The following is a 20644-nucleotide window of genomic DNA, read 5'->3' on the forward strand; positions in this document are numbered from 1 at the left end:
TCCCCTCCCCTCCTTTCCTCTCTCTCCTTCCACCTCCCATCCCTCGCTCTAACCTCATCTATACTCTAGCTCTGGCTCTCATCCTTGAGTATGGTTTTCTGATCATCTCTCCTCCCTAATTCTAAGTGGAAGACACTTCTGGAGAACAATCAGAAGAGTTCATCATGTCACAAAACATATACAACTTAAGTACAATTTTGAAATATATTTTTAATAGTGGCTTGACAGATAAAATTGCTTTAGAGGCCAGGGACAATAAACCAAATATAAAAAGTATAAACCATTATGAATCCCAAATTAAGTATTTGAATAGGACTCTTCTTAAAAAAAAAAAAGTTTTGGTATTTAATTCTCACTAGGGCTATACTAATTCAACTATTGTAATGTATTTATTTATTTGTTTGCTTGCATAATTTTATTTCTAAAATATCCTGAAAGCTACACTGCAAGACTTAATCATGATGATGGTGATTCTTCAGTTACATGCAATAATATTGATTTTAATTATTCTGTCCTCTACTTTCAGGAACAAGTTAACAAATTTTAGATTCAAAACAGCCCCCATATCTACACTTGAACTTTGTTTTATGGTTCTAATACAGTTCAAACATATTGAGGAACTGAACCCTTTTAAACTTTTATTAGACTAGTCTAGTAAAAAAAATTGAACTGCATATTAATATGGTGGAAATGACTTCTGCTGAAGTCCCCTCAAATACTTCCTTTGAAAGGATGAAAGCACTGATGGATTTTCTGTATGTCACTTCCTCTATAAAGTCTTTCCTCCCTATTCCCCAGCTCTTTTAAAAACATTCCTCCTCCCATGTTGGACCCAAGTGTCTATTATAGAAGTTCGACACCATGCATGTCTGCTTGTCTGCCTCGCTTCCCCACCGGCAGCCACCTGTGGGCCACTTGGCTTGTCTCTGAGCTCCCCAATTCCTAACACAGTACCTGACAAGGCATCATCACTACTCAATCCATGTTTACTCAATGGAAAGAATGAATAAGAAGTTATGTATAAGTCAGTTCTATTTCAAAGTGAAATTTATCTGGTGGGAAAATAAAGGTTTAAGATTCTTCCTTCAGATCTTCTTATTTGCATTAAACAGAAATGTGGACATCAATACAGCTTTTATCTCTACAGATATGTCCTTTTGAAACCATTCTTTGTATATTTGATAACACTGTGTGTTTTGTTTTAAACTATATTTAGTCTTAAACTATTTAATCCTATCAAGAATAAAAAATACAGTCAGATAACAATTTCCAAGTAAGTCCAAATATAGAGTAAAATCAGCAGACATAAAATGAAACACCATCCTCTGTTTTGCGCATGTTATAAAGGTCTAAGGACTAACTCTAGCTCAACCTCCAAGTTAACCAGCTGTTTCGGCCTGGACAAATGAAGTTATTTGCCAACAGGAGCCATAAATAGAGCAAGAGGGATCTGGGGAGTTCTAAAGTGCATGAGTAGAGGCTGCCCTGGCCAATGTCCCAGGTCTCTGCAGGAACCATTTCCTATTTGGTAAAATGTACACCAAAGGAGGGCATCATTTACTTAAGGTAACAACTATTTGCATGGATGGATTTCAATGGAGCGATAACTTACATTGTATAACTATGTGTTCATGAGCTAATGGAAGAGTTTCACATTTTCCACTCTAGGGTTTTCATATAGTTTATGCATAATCCCTGCTGCATTACTATTAACAGCATATCCTTTGTTTATGGGACACAGAATGACACAAATAAAGATATTGTGGACATTTTCTTCAAGCAGATATAACTCCTGCCATCACAGATCTTTCACTATGATGGAGGATACAGAAAACAGTTAAACAATGCTGCTGCAAGTTCCTCAGAAGAGGTAAATGCTCTGAAGGAAAGGGATGGAAATTATGGGTAACACAGTCACAATTAAGTTGGGAATGTGTGTCACCGAGACATTTTTGAGGAAGAAACTTTGAACTGACGGTTGAAGGATGAGTAGACCACACAAACCACACATGCACACATACATCATCCCAGTGGGGGTTCAGAAGTAATTACATGTGTAAATGCCCCAGAGAAGAGACAGCATGAAACAACTGAGAAAGTAACAGGCCAGTGTGGAAGTAAAGGGGCAAGATGGAGAGAAATGTGAAATGAGGCTGAAAACATAGAAAAGGATCAGATAAGGCTGACTCTTGCAGATGAAGGACTTGTGTGTTTTTCCCCAAAACAAGGCTGAAGAAAGAGGCCAGTAGGGTTTTAAGAAGAATGAAATAACAAGAAATGCCCTTTAAAAAGGAATATCATGGCTGCAAAGAAGAATTAGAGGAGAGCAAAGTGGATTCAAGGAAACCTTATTATGAGCATATTCTAGTACAGAAAAGAGATGACATTTAAGAGATGACATTGGCTCAGAAAAGGGTAGCCACAGAGAAGATAGTGTGGTGCAGGATATAGAACATGTGGTGAAGACAGTCACAGGATAGGATATGTGGGATGAGAAATGAACAGAATCATAAGTCACTGCTAAGTTTCCAGACTGAGAAACTGTAATGCTTGCAGAGATATTCACTGATGGGGGAGGTGCAGGAGTTCTACAGTGGCAAAAATGAGATCTGAAGACAGATGAGGAAGAATTCAATTTGGGGCATGTTGAGTTCAGGTCAACTGTCAGTTAAGCAATGGAATCAATGAGCATGGCAGTCAGTGAAGAGTATGGACTAGAAAAATAAATGTGGATCATCAGCTTCAGATGGCAACTGAAGTGTTGATGAAGTCATCTAGAAAAAGTGTAATGTGAAAGGAGAAGAGTCCTAGGACAGCGCCTGGAGGCATGCCAATGTAAAAGAAGGGTAATCTGCTCCAGGCCAGGAAAGAATGCTACTCAATGTGGACCCCTGCTGAGGGGTCAAGAGAGATGAGGACTGAATTAGGCCTATTGCATTTATTACCCACAAGTCATCAATAACTGTATACTCACTTCAGTGTGATAGGCAAAAGCTAGTTTGGAGTGTGCTGAGGAGTGAGTGAGGGGGAAGGAAATGGAGACGATGAGTGAAGGCAAAGAGAGAAAAATAAGCAATAGGCAGAATGTAAGGTTGGAGTCATAGTATTTTGGTTTGTCAATATGAACACACTCAAATACTAGTGGAAGTCCAGCAAAGGAGAAATTGAAGAAAGTAAAAAATAGGAGGATAGGAGAGGGGCCCGAGATGATCGAGATGATACCCATATGGGACTGGGGTTGGGCACAGTTGGTGACCTGAGCTGGACCAGGGAGAGGGACGTGTTCTTTATGACACAGGAAGGAAGGCCGGGCTGGGAATACATCAGGGTGGAATGTAGGTTTGGTAGCCCAAAAGGATATGGAGGGAGTTCTCAATGTGTGTGCATATACTAACTAGTGACAAGAGCTGTATTTGGGTGCTCTGAGGAGCTCATACTCAAAGCTAACTTGCCATTATTAAGCTGATCACAGTAAATTTTTAGCCAGAGGGAAAATACTCACTGTACACTTTTCTTTTGTTTTGGATTAGTTAATCACTGGCCTTTTAATTTTATGTTTGTGTAGCTTCTTGTCAAACATATTTTCCCAATTCTTCAAAGTTAGGTTAGTTGAGGTTAAATTTAAAGATAGTACATTTTTAAAGTTGTCTTCTCTCAATGTATTGAGCTATCAATTTTGGAAAATGTGAACAATTATGTAACTACCACTATAATCACGGTATAGAATATTTCAATTACCCTAAACAATTCCCTCTTGCTCTGTTGTAATCAGTTCTCTTTTGCACCAGCTGCCTGGACAGCCACTAATCTGGTTTATGTTCTGATATTTTTGTTTTTTACAGAATGTCACATAAATAGAGTCACGGAGGACATAGCCTTCTGTATTTGGCTTCCGTTACTTAGCATAATGCATTTGAGATTCGTCCAAGTTGTAGAATGCATCGATAGTTTATTTCATTTTTATTACTGGTAGGATTCCAATAATGGAATTGCTAGGTTTATGGTAACTGTTAGGTTTAATGTAATCAAAACCACCAAACTGTTTCTCCAAAGAGGGCGTATAGTCCATCCCACCCAAAATGAGTTTCACTTTTTCATCCTCATCAGCACTTGGTAGTTTTTAAAAGCTATTCAGTAATTGCATAGTATTATCTCATGAAGATTTTACTTTTATTTTATGTCCTCATGCAGAACATATACATCTGCATGTCTTCTCATACAGTGACTGGTAACTGTTATTTTTTTTTTCTTATTACTGAATTCAAAGTTTTTGAATACAAAACTTGTCAAGTATGTGTTTTTAAAATGTTTCTTTTCTAGTCTGTGATTTCGAAATATTCTTAGTGTCTTTTTTTTTTTAAAGATTTATTTATGCATACAGAACTGGGGTATCGGCTGGAGGTGCAGGGGTGGTCAGAGGATTCACCAGACACAGAGTGGAGAACAGAACAGGCAGATTGATGCAATGCACTACTGAGGGGAGCAGTGGGCAGGTCAGGAGAGTTCTTTCTGCTGTTCCATGTGGGTTACCTCCCTGGCTGGGTTAAACTCATGCTGAAGCTGCTGTGTCTGTAGCTAGATGCGTAGTGCTGACCAGTCTTTAAAAGAGAACTCGTTGAACTTTTAATGAAGCTCAATCTATCACTTTTTAAAAGATTCATTTATTTATACATACAGAACTGGGTTACAGGCCAGAGGTGTGTGTGGGGGGGGTGAGAGAATTCACCAGAGACAGAGTGGGGAGTAGAACAGTCAGCATGGCGAAGTACACTAATGAGGAGAGCAGCAGGCGGGTCAGGAGAGGTCTGCTGAGCCATGTGGGTCACCTCCCTCTGGGATCTGGGATCAAACTTGCACTGAAGTGGCTGGGTCCAGCTTGGCAGTGCTGTACTCCAATCCGCTGCGCCACCAGGGAGGGCCTCCTTTTTTTTTTTTCTTTATGGTTTGTGTTTAATACATTAGGCAACATGTTTATGTAACTCAAAAAATATTTTCCCCCATCTTTTAGAAGTTTTAGATAGATAGATATATAGATAGGTAGATAGGTAGATAGATATATTAGGCTTACATTTAGATCTATGAATCATTTTTTTTAAAGACTTATTTATGCAAATAGAACGGGGTACACGCCAGAGGTACAGGGGCGGTGAGAGGATTCACCAGAGACAGAGTGGGGAGCAGGACAGGCAGATTGACAAAGTACACTGCTGAAGGGGGCAGCAAGAGAGACAGGAGTGGTCTGCTGTGCCATGTGGGTCATCTCCAGGATCGGGGATCAAAATCAAGCTGAAGCGGCTATAGCTACCTTGCAGTGCTGTGCTTTAACCCACTTGCCACCAGAGAGGCCCAGATCTATGGATCATTTTAAATGTTTGCTTATAGTATAAGACACAGGTTGTTCCTCTTTTACAAAGTTTTAACTATTTTAGGTTCTTAGTATGTATGCAAATTTAGAACCCACTTGCTAATATTCCCATATAATATGCCAGCTGAGATTTTTTATTTTTATTAAATTAAATCTATAGATTAATTAAATAGCTCAATCCATGATCATAGCCTATCTCTGAATAGTGTTGTTTGTTTTTTCTCACTAACATGTTATAGTTTCCAGCATACAAATATTACACATATGTTGTTAATTTGCTCCTGTTTTATGTTTTCTGATGCTACTGTAAATGATGCTGTTTATAATCATTCATTATTAGTAAATTGAAATTCTATTGAGTTTATATATTAACAGTGAATCCTTACAACCTTGCTAAACTCATTTATAGTTTGAGAAGTCTTTTATTTTGTAGATTATTTTGCATTTTTTACATAGACAATAATGTCTGTGAGTAAAGAAGATTTTATTATGTGCTTTCCAATTCTTTATGTATTATATTTATTTTTCTTGCCTACTGAACCAACTGTGTCCCTAGTATGATGCTTATTAGAAGTGGGAAGAAAGGGGGCCTCCCTGGTGGTGCAGGGGTTAAAGACAGTACTATCAAGCTATCTCCAGACACTGCAGCATGAGTTTGATCTCTGGCTGGCCAGGGAACTGACCCATAAGGCACAGCAGACCTCTTCTGACTTACCAACTGCTCCCTTTAACAGCTGCAATTTCAGTAGCTCTGCCTGTCCTGCTCCCCACTCTGTCTTGGGTGAATCCTCTCACCCTCCCTGCACCTCTGGTCTATACTACGTTCTTGTATACATAAATAAATATATATATATATATATTTTTAGAAAGGACATTATTGCTTGCTTCCAATTTATGAGAAATAATTTTTCTTTTGGTGTCAATTATGTTATGTAGATAGTTATGTCTTTCTATCATCAAACGATCATCATCTATCAATCATTGTTTAGTAGATACCCTTTATCTGAATGTGAAAAGTTCTATTTTAATAGATAATGAGAAGATGTGAAAATTTGTCAAATGCTTTATCTGCATCTATTTAAATGATCACATGGCTTTTTTTCTTTGGCTTACTATGGTGATATGGTGAATTACATACTTTTAAACATTAAACCAGTACTGAATTCCTGGGATAATCACCATGTGGCTGTAATTTATTATTTTTTAAGAATATTTTGCTGTACTTGACTTGCAATTATTATATTAAATATTTTTTATTTATAGAGGATCTTGATCTGTAGCTTCCTTATAATGTATTTCTCTTTTTTCAATATGGTATAGCACTGGTCTTGCAAAATTAGTTGGGAATTATTCCCTCCTCTATTTTATGGAAAATTTTGCATAGAGTTGGTATTCTTTTTTTTTTCTTAAATGTTTGGCAGAATTTTAGGTGATGTTATCTGGACTTACAGTTTTGTCTGTTTGGAGGTTTATACTAAAAATTTGCTGTGTTACATAGATATAACTGTTCAGGTTCTCTACTTAAGTGAACTTTGGTTACCTGAACTATTTGTCAACTTCACAATATGTGGTCATAAGTTGTTCATATTATGCCTCATCTTTTTTATGCTGTTACTATTAATACTCTGATTTATGAAAGGAGACTTTTCCTCCCAATGAAAAATTTTCCATGAATGGAACATTTAATTGTAAGTAAACAAATTTAAGAGTAGGGGTTAGGAGTGATGTGGTTAAGTGACAAGAAAATTTTGGTTGGCAGGATACATTTACTAAGTTTGAAAGAAGACAATGTGGTCTATGGCTTCTACTTCAAATTATATTAGAGAATTTCCAAACTGACTGGTGCTCCTGACTTCAGTATTATATCAACTCAGTTCTAGTACTCCAAAACTGAAATCTTTAACCTTAAGTTCTAGAATTCAACCATACATAATGAATTCCTTCATCATGTTATCATGTTACAAAACTGAGTATTTCTTATTCTCAACCAACCTTTTTTTTTATTCAGTTTTATCAACCCCTGATAATACATTTTAGTCTTGAGGTATGACTACTCTCCTTTCTTTATATTTTAAACTTGAAGCCATCACTACTATGGCCTAATCTCTGTCTTTGCTTCTACTGTCATTGTGTTAGCAGAACCCAGCTGCTTCAGTTCTGGGAGCTGGCAGAAGAAGTGGTGTTCTTCAACCTTGCTGCTCAAGTCTGTTGTGGCAGTTGCTCCTCAGAACACTCTTATGAAATAGCACACTTCTTGGATTGTGGAATGGACCAATCAGGTTCTATGGGTTGACTGGTAAGTGGTCCAATCAGCTACAGGATTGAAAAATGTGGTTGGGGTAAGCTGAAAGAGGATATAAGCCAGGGTCAGAGGGAGCTGAGAGATCCACAGATGCCAGTCTCTAAAGAAAAGAGGATTCCAGCCTCTGAAGAAGAAGAAAGATGGGGAGTCTCTGTTTCTAAGCTCCTAAGAAAGAGGAAAAGAGCATCTAGTAGCCGCCCTCTAAGAAGGGAAGAGAAGCTAAAGGACCCTGACAGAGACTGGGCCTCAGTATTGTCTCTGACATTGCCTGAAAGGAGCACCAAAGGCCCTAGACCTGGTGTCTTAAACAGCTGTTTGTTGTTGGTTTAACACAACAACTCACAAAGAGCTGTTAACACCTGGTATCTCTGACACTTCCTCTGAAGGTCCATCACTAATGACGAGTGTTGTCTAGCACTTTTGGTGACCGATGGTGACCATCACTAACATTACCTGGGTGAGATAGCCAGCCATTGTGGATACAGTGAGATCTTTGTTTTCCCTTTTTGTAAAATAAACCCAATAATTGTTCCCGGAGCCTGAAGTCTCTTGCAATTGTGTGTGTGGGTGAAAACCCAAGACAGTGACCTGTCCTCTTATTTAGGGCTGCCCTTTGTTAGGCTATAGACCTTGGTTTTGGTTTTGGCTTTTTGCTTTTTGGGGCCATTGGCTGCTCTCTGGTCTCAGAGCCTACGCAGGTAGATGGCCATCTGACCTTCCATTCAGTCTCATGCCTTGTGCCCTTTGCTTTGCCAGCCCATGTTTCAATTAGTCAAGTCTTTCCCTTTGCCATCACAGTTATTAAAATATCTTCCTCACTTCTCATGACAGTTACTTCTACTCATTGCTAATCAAAACAATAGTCCTAAAAAAAAATGGTTGTAAATCTTTGTTATTGTATTAAAATTGCAACTCCAGTTTTATTTTTCTCCTGTACTTTCTTTTCTCTGAAATACTGTACTTTTAGTTTTCTATCTCTTGTATTTTCTTTCTATCCAGTAGATGAAAAGCCCCAGTAGGGCAAGGACTCTTGTTTTGTTCATTCCTGTATTTCTAGCTCCCGGGATGCAGATGAGCATAAATGTAGAGCACAGTAAACATTACAGAATAAGTGAATTATAATACCCTCCAATAACATTTCCTAGTCACCAAAATTAAATAAAATAGCTCCTTCACATATCGTATTTATAACCCAAAATGAGGTCACTATATGTCTAATTCTATTCTAATAGAATCCTAATCTAATTAGGTTCTTCCATGAGAACCTCAAGTTCCTGCCAGGTCAATTTCAATAGAGATCCTTGCTAGCTAGTGCTTCCACCATGGCCTCTTACAAGTAGAGTTAGAACTATAATTAAGGTTGTAAAATTTTCAGTGCTTTATTCTCTGTTTTATATATGTAGGTGTGTGTGTGTGTAAATGTGTGTATATGTGTATTTTTCTTCAATTGTAACTCCTTGGAATTATATTCTCTATCCCATATGCCTGAATTCCCTAAAGCATCTATTAAAACAATTTGTATCTAATACATGCATAAATAAATTCTGGTAGAAGAGTTAACTAATTTACAAAAATGTTGGTATAAAGTAAATAAGTCAGAATAAGACAATGCATCAACTTTGGAAAACAATAAAAGTTGAACTCATAGACACAGATTATAAATTTGTGTATGGCAGGGACTGGAAAGTGGGGGGTGGTTGGGAAGATGTTGGTTAGAGAGTACAAATTTTCGGTTACATGAGTAAGTTCTGAAGCTCTAATATACTGCTTGGTGATTATAGCTAATGAGACTGTCTTCTATACTTGAAAGTTCCTAAGAGCAGATCTTAATTAAATTTTCTGAACACATATACAAAAAGGGAAATAAATGAGGAGATATAACTAACCTTATTATGGTACTCATTTTACAATATATATGTATATTAAATCTTCATATTGTAATCTTAAATTTATACAAAGTTATAAGTCAGTTATATTTCAATAAAATGTGGTGAGGGTGGGGGAAGAAAATAATCCAGATGTTTGGAAAGGTCCAGCAGTTTAGAAGTTTATTTTGGGCAACCTTAAGCCCATAAAATTCAATTCAATTCCATCTCAGAGGAAAAATGCTGCTATACAGAGATGTACTACTCATTTAGATTTGGATCAGGTCTGCTTCAATTCCAGCCAGAGATCTACAGGCCTATTTTTTTTTTTTAACCAGAAGAAGAAAGAAGTAAGTGTTTAAAGAATCAATCAGAATCAAATCTTTACCCAAGAAGTTCTGTATAAACATTAACTTGGATATACAGCCTTTATCCAGCTGTCTCATTTTAAATTTACCCAGGCCAAAAAAAAAAAAAAAAAAGGATGTAAACTAAAAATATCACAATAACTAGAGGCTGACATCTGAAATCCTCTTCAACTGGAACATCCAAGTTAATGCAACAAATATTTACATTGAGAACTGAAATGCTGGGAAATAGTTCAAAAAAAAATTGATCTGGCTAGATACTAACAGACATCTCCAAATTTTCCAATGCATACTACACAGAATGTCGTATCTTCTAAATTGCTGCTTTCTAACATCCTTCATAAAACTCTATACAGGAATGTCTTAATGTCATGGCAGTCATCATAAACTTTGGAAGTTACAGGACAGAGGAGTGGGCCAGAGCTAGAACGTATCTGCTAGTCTGTGCTGTCAACTTGTGGGATTCTTCCTCTCTTCAACACCACTATCTCCAGCCCCCACTGCACTCCAAACCTCAGAGGATTTGTGCACATTGGGAGGAGGACTAAAACTCATTCACATTCCTTAGTAAATATTTATCCAGGGGCCCTAGAAGACACAGAAGCATAGACTAATGATATTATACAGAGGCACTACTTTAGTGAAATTTTCTCTCTTCACTTTGAGATGATAAAGGCTACTTAAGTCTGATGAATTTTATGTTGCACCAATGTTCATTCGAGCTAATAATGGCAACAAAAACATTACAAAACAAGAACAATAAAACAGATTATCTGAATAATCTATACTGTCAGAATGAATAAGTACCAAACCTACTGGATTGTTGTGAAACTATGCTTTGTTTTTGAAGGGTGGATATTTGCAATATTTGTCCCTGAAGGGTGGTTAGAAATTAAAAAGATATGATGCTGCAGAGTGCATTTATTCTGACAGCAGAGAAACTCCTTTGTTGATGTTTACTTATCAGTGTATGAATTAATTTTAATATAACTTTTAAGCTCAGCATTAATTATTGATGTTGATTTTAAAATTAGATTTTTATTTTCTTTTTTGTTGAATTGATGAGTTCGTTGTAGAACTTGGATATTAGCCCCTTGTCGGATGTATGATGTGCAAAATTTCTCCTATTGAGCAGGGTGTCTTTTCATTTTAAAGACACTTTATTTCATTGTGCAGAAGTCATTTAGTTTGATTTAGTCCCATTTATTTATTTTGCTTTTGTTTCATTTGTCATTGAAATGGAATCTCCAAATATATCCCTGATGCCAATTTCTCAGAGTGTATTTCCTATGTTTTCTTCTATGTATCTTATGGTTTACATCTAAGTCTTTAATCCATTTTGGGTTAATTTTTGTATATGTTGTGAGATAGTGGTCTAATTTTTCTTTTGCATGTGGATGCTTTTCCAACACCATTTGATGAAGAGGCATTCCTTCCTCTAATATATATTTGGCCCCTTTGTTGTAGATTAACTATCCATAGAAGTATATGTTTATTTCTGGGCTCTCTATTCTATTTGTCTGTGTCTATTTTTATTCCAGTACCATTCTGTTTTGATTACTATAGTCTTGCAGTATATTATAGTTTGTTCTGGGAGTGTGATAACTTCATTCTTCCCCTTTTCAATCAAGGTTACTTTGGTTGTTCAGGATCTTTTGTGACTCCATGTGCCTTTCAATACTGTTTGTTCTATTTCTTTGGTGATCCCATTGAAACTTTGATAGGGATTGCATTGAATCTGTTGCTTTGGGTAAGGAGGCCAATTTCAATTATGTTAATTCTTCCAATACACGAGCAATCTTTCCATTTTTTGTGTGTCTTATTCTATTTCTTTTAACAATGTCTTATAGTTTTCATTGTAAAGGTGTTTACCTCCTTAAACTAAATTTATTCCTAGGTATTTAGTACTTTGTGATGCAATAATAAAGGGGATTTTTTAAAAAATTTATTTATTTATGCATACAGAGCTGGGGTACAGGCCAGAGATGCAGGGCCAGTGAGAGGCTTCACCAGAGACAGAGCGGGGAGCAGCACAGGCAGATAGACGAAGTACACTGCTGAGGGGAGCAGCGGGCGGGTCAGGAGAGGTCTGCCACGCCTTGTGGTCACCTCCGGGGCAGGCGGGAATCGAACTCATGTGGAAGTGGCTTTAGCTTCTCAGTGCTGTGCTTTAACCTGCTGCGCCACCAGGGAGGGCCCATAAAGGGGATTATTTTTAAAATTTTTTCTTGTCTAGTTCTTTGTTTACAAGTGGGAATGCACTTGATTTTTGTAGGTTGGCTATGCAACTGCCACTTTACCATATTGATTTATTGTTTCTAATAGATTTCAGTGGAGTCTTTAGGGTTTTATTAACATGTTATCAAGTAACCTGCAAATAGTGATAATTTTACTCCTTTCCAATTTGGTTTCCTTCCTTATCTTTCACTTGTACAACTTCTCTAGCTAGGGTTTCCACTATTATGTTGAATAGTAGTGGTGAAAGTATACATCCTTGTCTTGTACCTGATCTTAGAGGAAAAGCTTTCAGTTTTTCAGCATTGAATATGATGTTTACTATGGTTTTATCATATGTGGACTTTATTGTATTTATATGTTATTTCTACCCTTACTTTGAAGGGTTTTCACATAAATAGATGCTCAAACTTGTCAAATACTTTTTCTTCCCTGTTGATATGGTCATGTGATTTTTTTTTTGTCTCCTTTTGTTGATGAGGTGAATTATATTGATTATTACTTTTCCAAAGAAGACATACAGATGGCCAATAAGAGTGTGAAAAACTCATTATCACTTATCCTCAGGAAAATATAACTCAAAACCACAATGAGATACCATCTCATACCTGTGAGAATGGCCCGTATTGAAAAGATTAGCAACAACAGATGTTGGTTAGAGTGTGGAGAAATTGGAACCCTGGTATAATGTTGGTAGAATGTATACTGGTCCATCTCCTATCGAGGAAAGTATAGAGGCTTCTCAAAATATTAAAATGCATATACTATAAAATCCAGCAGCTCTATTACTAGGAATCGACCCAAAGAGTGTAAAAACACTAATTTGAAGGTATTTATGCACTCTTATGTTAATTACAACTCTATTTACAATAGCCAAACTATGGAAACAACCCAAATGCTCAATAACAGATGAATGATTTTTAAAAAAAGTGGTGTAGACAATACAACATATGTAAAGTATCAAAAAGCAGATAAGGTAAACATTTCTCATTTGTTTCTTATACTCTATAGCATTTTCTCTCTATATATTATATTCTATATTTTCCCACTCCTGCCCTATACCTCTCATATTTTCTCAATCCTATGTCTCAGAAACTGAGGAACCAATTGATCGAAGAGGCACACTCAGTCATTGCACCTGCCAGAAGATAATGCTAAGTGAAATAATTCAGAAAGAAAAACTCATATATAGGACGATTTATTAATACATGAAATATTGAGAACTATATAGAAAAGGGACAGTCAAAACCAAACCAATAGTCAACTCCTAACACCTGATTTCAAAAGCGAGCCAATCAAAGGAGAAAGGATGGTAGGGTGGGTAGGGGAGGGAAGGGGCCCAATGGAACATGGTGGAAGATTTCTGGGGCTCTGGTAGTTGGCATGGTATGAAAGTGTACATTTGTGGAGGTTTGAACCTATAATTCCTGGAGCTAATACAAAGAAGTAAACCTACTTTAGCTCAATAAACACAATTTGGAAAGAAAAATAAGATGAAGTTATGTCTCCTTTGGGAACACTGCAAGATCTCTTAATTCTGTCTTTATAAAAAGTGAGATCCTGCTGTTGTTTTGTGTCTGCCGTGCTATCTTTTATCTCTAAAGCTACTAATCACTCTTCTTATAAAGTTTAGTTCTGAGGGCCCTCCCTGGTGGCACAGCAGGTTGGAGTGCTGCACTGCAAAGCTAAGCCAAGCTGTGGTTGCTTAAGTGTGAATTTGATCCTTCGACCTGTGACACACATGGCTCAGCAGACCTCTCCTGTCTTGTCCACTGCTCCCCTCAGCAGTGTATTTCAGTAGATCTGCCTGTTCTTCCCACTCTGTTTCTGGTGAATCCTCTCGCCACTCCTGTGCCTCTGGTCTGCACCCCATTTCTGTATGCATAAATAAATAAAATCTTAAAATATATATTTAAAGTTTTTTAGAGATTTATTTATTTATTCATATAGAGCTGGGGTACAGGCCAGAGATGCGGAGGGTGAGAGGCTTCACCAGAGACAGAGTGGGGAGCAGAACAGACAGATCGTCGAAGCACACTGCTGGGGGGAGCAGCGGGCGGGTCAGGAGAGGTTTGCCTCGCCATGTGGATCTCCACTGGGCAGGCGGGAATCGAACTCACACGGAAGTGGCTTAAGCTTCTTAGTGCTGTGCTTTAACCCGCTACGCCGCCAAGGAGGGCCTATATATAAAGTTTAATTCTGAAATCCTCCAAGTTGTAAGTGTTCATTTCTTTTTTTTTTTAATTACCATTTTCTTGATGTTGACAGTTCTCATATTTCTAAGTTATTCCTGACTGGTCCCTTTTTAGACTCAGCTATCTCAGTTTAGGCAGCCAGTATTGGCTGAGGTACTGAAGTAGGTGTGGTTGTTTCCACTTCCACTTTTCACACAGAGAGGAGGGGCAGAGCTACAGACCAGGTTGCTGGTCTTCAGAGAGTCTCTGGCCCCCCTTTGTCCCACATATCAGCTACCTAAATCTTGCACCTAATTCTCCACACTAAACACTGGTGGAGAAGGGAGGACAGGATGCACAGGGGTGTACAGAGCAAACTGTTCCCCTTATAGCAACTCTGCCAAATTTTCATTGGCTGTTCCTACCCAAACCTTTGCTCCAGGGATCCAGCACTTCTAGATAGGAGGCTTTGATGTGCTACATCTGTATCTTGCTTTATCCTTTTCTCTTGCCCAACCTCTCAGGAATTTCTTGAAGTCTCTGATCCCTTGAGAAGTGTATTTCTTGCTTTCTGATATGACTAGAGAATCATGTTTCTTTACATCAGTTGAATACTTCCCCATTTGATGCAGTGGAGGGCACGTGGAACATAAATTTACTCAATCTGATATCTTGAAACTGCCACTTCAGAATCTTACCCTTAAACTGAAGAATATGAAGGATATATGGGATTAGAGAAAACATTGGTATTTATTTGATAATTGGTGCTTTCTCTGTTTTCTCTTATATACAACCCTCATTTCCCTCTTCCTGGCTCTGCATTACGGGGCACTCCATCCTCTGACTCCTTTATCAAGTGGTTCTAGGTGAGTTCAGTTATAAAAGGCACTGTTGGAGGACTGGATGGAGGGGTGAAGGAGAAGACAATATCCCACATGGGGGCAAAATCTCTAAAGCATCTGTAGCTCTTCAGTGTCCCCAATTTACATTGGGTGGAACTCATCATGGTGGAGCTCTTGTTCTTCAGTTCTAGGCTGAGACTTTGTTAACAACCTTACACCAATATCCCCTCAGTCCGAAAGGTTCCTGTTGTTCTTGATTTCTGAGAGGTGGCATTATTTCCACAGTCCCATCTCCTATATAATAATTTCCTCCATTAAATGCATTTTGTTGAGAGTCCTAGAAAGGGCTTGTTTACATGGCTAGACTCTTGCTGCTAAGAGCAAAATTCTGAAGAGACATGATCAAAGATAATGATCAGTTTTCTTTCTCTCTTTCTGTAAGGATAAGGACTACCACAATGAATAAATTCTCAACTTGGGTTTCTCAATAGCTAATATATCCCCAGCTATTTCAAGGAATGGCATGAAGTTCTTTAAAATGTGAATTTGATAATATATTTCACCTGAACTGCATACATGGTTCAAAGCAGTTTTGTTAAGAAAAGCCTCAGAGGCCTATCATATCACTAAACACGGCATTCTGGAATTAGGAAATCCATCCTAGAGGAGTGAAACTTTAAGTATAACAGAAACCTTGCTGGAGGCTTTGCAAGTGTTAGACCTACCTCTAGAGGCAGCCATAAAATAATTTAAAGTAAATACTTTTTATCATCTCTATTACTTACCATTTTCTTTGTTGAGCAATGGTAAGCTAAAATGGCAACACATCTTTAGAAATATCTTACGTAACTCTGTTTCATATTTGGAAATAGGGAATACCACTACCTGCTAAGCCCAGGCTGTTATTGTCACCCCACCTATGCTTCATAAGCAGCACAGAAACAAGAAAGCCCACACTGTGGCTCATGATCAGAGAGGGAATGAGAGCAAGACGTGCCCCTGATAGGCCATATGGCTGCAAATCTAAGGGCTCTGAAGGGTGCCGCCCATGAAAAGCCCTGAATACCTGCTTTCATTCCCATTTCGAGTGTTTGAACTATAATATATGGGCCGTCTATTTATGAAAGGAGAGCTTACTTTGGCATGGGATAAATTGGTGCTTGCAGCAAGATGCTGTTTAACACAAAGGATGTTTCTTGAATTCTTTTCAATCTGAGACCCACAGTAAGAGTGTCTGGGGGTATATGTTTTAAAATTGCACGACTATTATACAATCCCTTTTCTTCAGCTGGCATGAGAAGGATATTCCCATCCTCTCTATGCTCTGTTCTTTACTTCCTCAAAGCTGAGGCGGCAAAAACACTGCCAGCCTTATCCAGCTTTTCATGGAAAGCCGCCACTCTTAACTGGCGCCTAAATGCAATTTTCAGACTGTCCCAGGAGACCTTCGTGCTTTGAGGTGAATTCATAACATTAAAGCCAACAAAGAAGTTAACACAGACTTTCCCTGTGAAAGAAAAAGGAAAAAAGTCTGCAGGCTTACTGAAGCAGCTCTGCCTCTGTGAGCGCCTCTGTCCTCAGCTCCCCAGTGACCATGGCCAGTTCATCCTTCAGTTCCTGGATTTCCTTTTGTAGGCGGATAATCATCTACAAATGGCAAGGCAGGAGAATAAATGTCAGTGCCTCATTGGGGGGAACTTGGGGACAGAAAATATACATCTTTTAAAGTTATGGACTACTTTTAAGGATCAAAAAACAGAGAGGTAATATAAAAGGCATTCCTGTCACCCAGCTTTATACCAGCTTAATGTTTTGTTAAAAGAGCTCGAGATGAGAATTAATTCTTAGCAAATAAAATATCAGTGATGTAACTGGATTTCCTTGTTCCTGTTCCCCTTCTGCTTTTCCTGAGGTGATCACGATACTGCATTAAGTGGGGCGCATTTCCCTGCATGTTTTCTTGCAACTTCTCCATATGTATGGATGGAATGGTAAATAATGCACGGTACCGTTTTGCATGCCCTGAACTTTATGGCAATATTACCCTACTGCATTGTCTGTTTTCCTCTTACATTATGTTTTTGAGATCATTTGTATTGCCTCATATGGCTCTCGTTCATTAATTTTCATGGTTATATAGTATCTCTGGAAAAGGAGATGTCACAATTTCCTTATTTTGTTATTGGACATTTAGGACTTATGTTTTTGTTACTAGAAAGAGTATTGCTGTGAACATTATAAATCTCTTTGGGCACAAGTGTGAGATTTTTCTCTCTGGTGTACACTTAGAATTCTGTGGTTGTAGAGTATGTGCAATTTCCTTTTATTATATATGGCTAAGTTGTTCTTCAGAGTTGTTCTATAAATCCATATTCTCATCAGCTGGGTGGGTAAGTTCCTGTTCCCTCACATTTCTTGTCACTATGTATTACTGACTGGCACTTCATCTTTTCCTGTCTGGTAAGAGTAAACACATCTCATTTAGTACTAATTTGCATTTCCATGATTAGTGAGGTTCATCATGTATCCTGGCTGTTGGATTTCCTTGTGCGAATTATTTATTCATATTCTTGCCCATCTTTCAATCAAGTTGTTTTTCTTTTCCTTATTGATTTACAACATGCTTTATATTCTGGATGTGAACACTTTATTGGTTTTATGCAATGCACATGTTTTCTCCCAACTCATGTCATGCTCTCACTTTAATAGTCTTTTTGTTAAATGAAAGTTCTAAATTTTAATATAATTGAATCATCAACTTCTTCTGTGATGAGTTGTATTGTTATGTCTTTTTAAAGAAAATTGATTTTACCTAAAACTGTTGAAATACTTCCCTCCCTGTTCTTACAAAACTTTTCACATGTAGGCTGACTTTTTGTATAAAGTAGGAGATATGGATATGATTTTATTAATTTTTATATAAACAACTATACAAGATTTGCTATTATAATTCTGTTGTATAAGATGTTTCCATATATAAATGTCTGTTTCTGGTTATTAGATATAAATATTTGTCTATCTGACTATATATGACAATATCACAATGTTTCAATTTTTTTTTTTTAATTTTGTCATCTAGATAGGATAAGCCCCTTCCATTTTATTCCTTTCAAACTAGACCTGGCTATCTTGGCCATTTGCATTTTCATATAGATTTCAAATACAGTTTGTAAATTCTACCAAAGGCCCTCCTCAAGTTTTACCTAAAAATAAATTTGATTGAAAGATTGATTTGGTAAGACTTATCAAAATAGTGATAATGAATCATTACATTCATGAACATTCATACATACATTCATGGTACAGTTTTTCTGATTTCTTTTGATAAAGATTTATAATTTTCTCTGTAAACCTCTTACATGTTTCTTAAATATTACTATTATACTTTTTTTTTACATTGTTCTTCATTTTGTGCATTTTTTTTTCATCTCAGTTGTAACCCCCATGGGCTTCCCACCACCAATTCACCCATGTACCATCACTACTCTTACATATTTTTAATTAGATTTTGTTCCTAGAACTCTAAAGTTTTGTTTCTATCTAAAAATAATTTTTGAAAATTGCATTTTCTAATTGCTGGCTTTTGATTATAGAAAAACAATGCATTTTTTTTGTATGATTCAAGTACCAAGTAAATTTCTGAATACTTTTTGTTTCTGTCTATCATTAAATACTTTTGGCTCTTCATTTCAAACAATCAAACTGTCTGTTACAGATGTTTTTCTTCTTTTCAAATCCTCATGGCTTTTAAAAAATTGTCTCATTGTCCTAGCTAGGATTTCCAGTACAATGTTTTAAGACATTCTTACCTTTGTTTTTAAGAGTTCACCTTGAAAATGTTTAGTATAGGTTTTGGCTAATATTCTTAACCACTATTCAGTTCTCATACTTATGGCTTGATGAGTGTTTTAAACTATTGGTGGAATGTTTCATATTATCAAACACTTTTTCCTGCCTCTGCTGATGTGGTCACATGATTTTTCCCTTTGAAGCTGTGAATATGATGAATCATCTTAACTCATATTTGTGTGTGTGTGTGTGTGTGTGTGTGTGTATGAATTATTTCAGGTATATACAGAGGTATAAAGAATACCTTGTACCCACTACTTAGCATAAGTACACACCAATGTACGTTTTAATTAATTGAAGAAATAAATAACAGAAACTTCTGAAGCCCCTTTTTCGATAGCTCTCCATAAATTAATTCCCCATTACCAGTACCTGAAATTTGGTATTTCTTTTCCCATGCATTTTCTTCTTTTCCTGTATATTTATATATTTTCTAGTGATAAGCTACACATAAATTCGTGATATACACCCAACAAAGTCAAGACATCACATATTATCTTAATATAACGACCTAATGTAAAACATCTAAACCAAAAAATTAGCAGGCTGACCTCCAGTTTTATTCTTCTTTGGTAACTTTTTTTTTTTTTTTAAAGATTTATTTTTTTCACACAGAACTTGGGTACAGGCCAGAGATGTGGAGGGTGAGAGGCTTTACCAGTGACAGAGTGGGGAGCGGAACAGGCAGATCCACGAAGTACACTGCTGAGGGGAGCAGCAGGCGGGTCAGGAAAAGTCTGCCATGCCATGTGGTCACCTCCAGGGCAGGCGGGAATCGAACTCATGCGGAAGTGGCTTTAGCTTCTCAGTGCAGTGCTTTAACCGGCTGCGCCACCAGGGAGGGCCTCTTTGGTAACTTTTTAAAAACAACATCGAGTCTGATCTGTCCTCGCTCCCTCCCTCCACTCCCCCATCTTCCTCTCCTTTTGTTAGCTTTGTTGTTCTTGAGACAACTTATTTATTAGTTGTAGATCTATTCTTTTAAAATTCTCTATGAATGTGCATTTGTTTTAGTGCTGTTTTTCCATGAAATTGTTAGCTTTTCTTTATTTTTTTTCAAACTCATTGCCCCAAAATCTTGCAATGCACTGTGTACTGTTAACATATTATAATACTTTTCTTTCAAAATATTATTGTGTCAATTTGTGCCCTTTTTGTACTTTAAAAAATATTTTATCTACGCATACAGAAATGGGGTACAGGTCAGAGGTGTAGGAGTAGCGAGGGGATTCATCACAGAGTGGAGAAGAGAGCAGGCAGATTGACAAAGTATACTGCTGAGAGGGAAGCAGCCGCAGGCAGGAGACAGGAGAGGTCTGCTGCCCCATGTGGATTGCCTCCCAGGCGGGGATCAAACTTGCACTTAAGCAGCCAGGGCTTGGTTTAGTTTCACAGTGCAGTGCTCCAACCCACTGCGCCACTACGGAGGGCCCCTTTTTTTGGCGTTTTCCTCTCTAATTTCTTTAGAGATTTATTAATCTATTAAAGTTCACCTTCAGGGTTTTACTATTTCCCTCCACTGCATCGTTACTTTGGTTTTTGTTTTCACTAATTTTTATAATTTTTAAAAAAAGATTTATTTTTTATTTATTGTATACAAGAACTGGAGTCCAGGCAGAGGTGCACTGGTGTGTGTGTGTGTGT

The 20644-nt window shown here is 37.4% G+C and overlaps 1 protein-coding gene across 1 annotated transcript in view; it reads right to left on the reverse strand.

Annotated features, from left to right (window-relative positions):
* The window catches only part of KIF6 (kinesin family member 6), a 378140-nt gene that overhangs the window by 221098 nt on the left and 136398 nt on the right, over window positions 1-20644 (reverse strand). The window contains exon 10 of the mRNA XM_012720329.1: window positions 16695-16798. Coding sequence (XP_012575783.1) covers window positions 16695-16798 — 104 coding nt within the window. The remainder of the gene's footprint in view (window positions 1-16694; window positions 16799-20644) is intronic.

This window comes from Condylura cristata, unplaced genomic scaffold (genome assembly GCF_000260355.1).
Source record: "Condylura cristata isolate star-nosed mole 26May11 unplaced genomic scaffold, ConCri1.0 scaffold00001, whole genome shotgun sequence".
Taxonomy (NCBI): domain Eukaryota; kingdom Metazoa; phylum Chordata; class Mammalia; order Eulipotyphla; family Talpidae; genus Condylura; species Condylura cristata.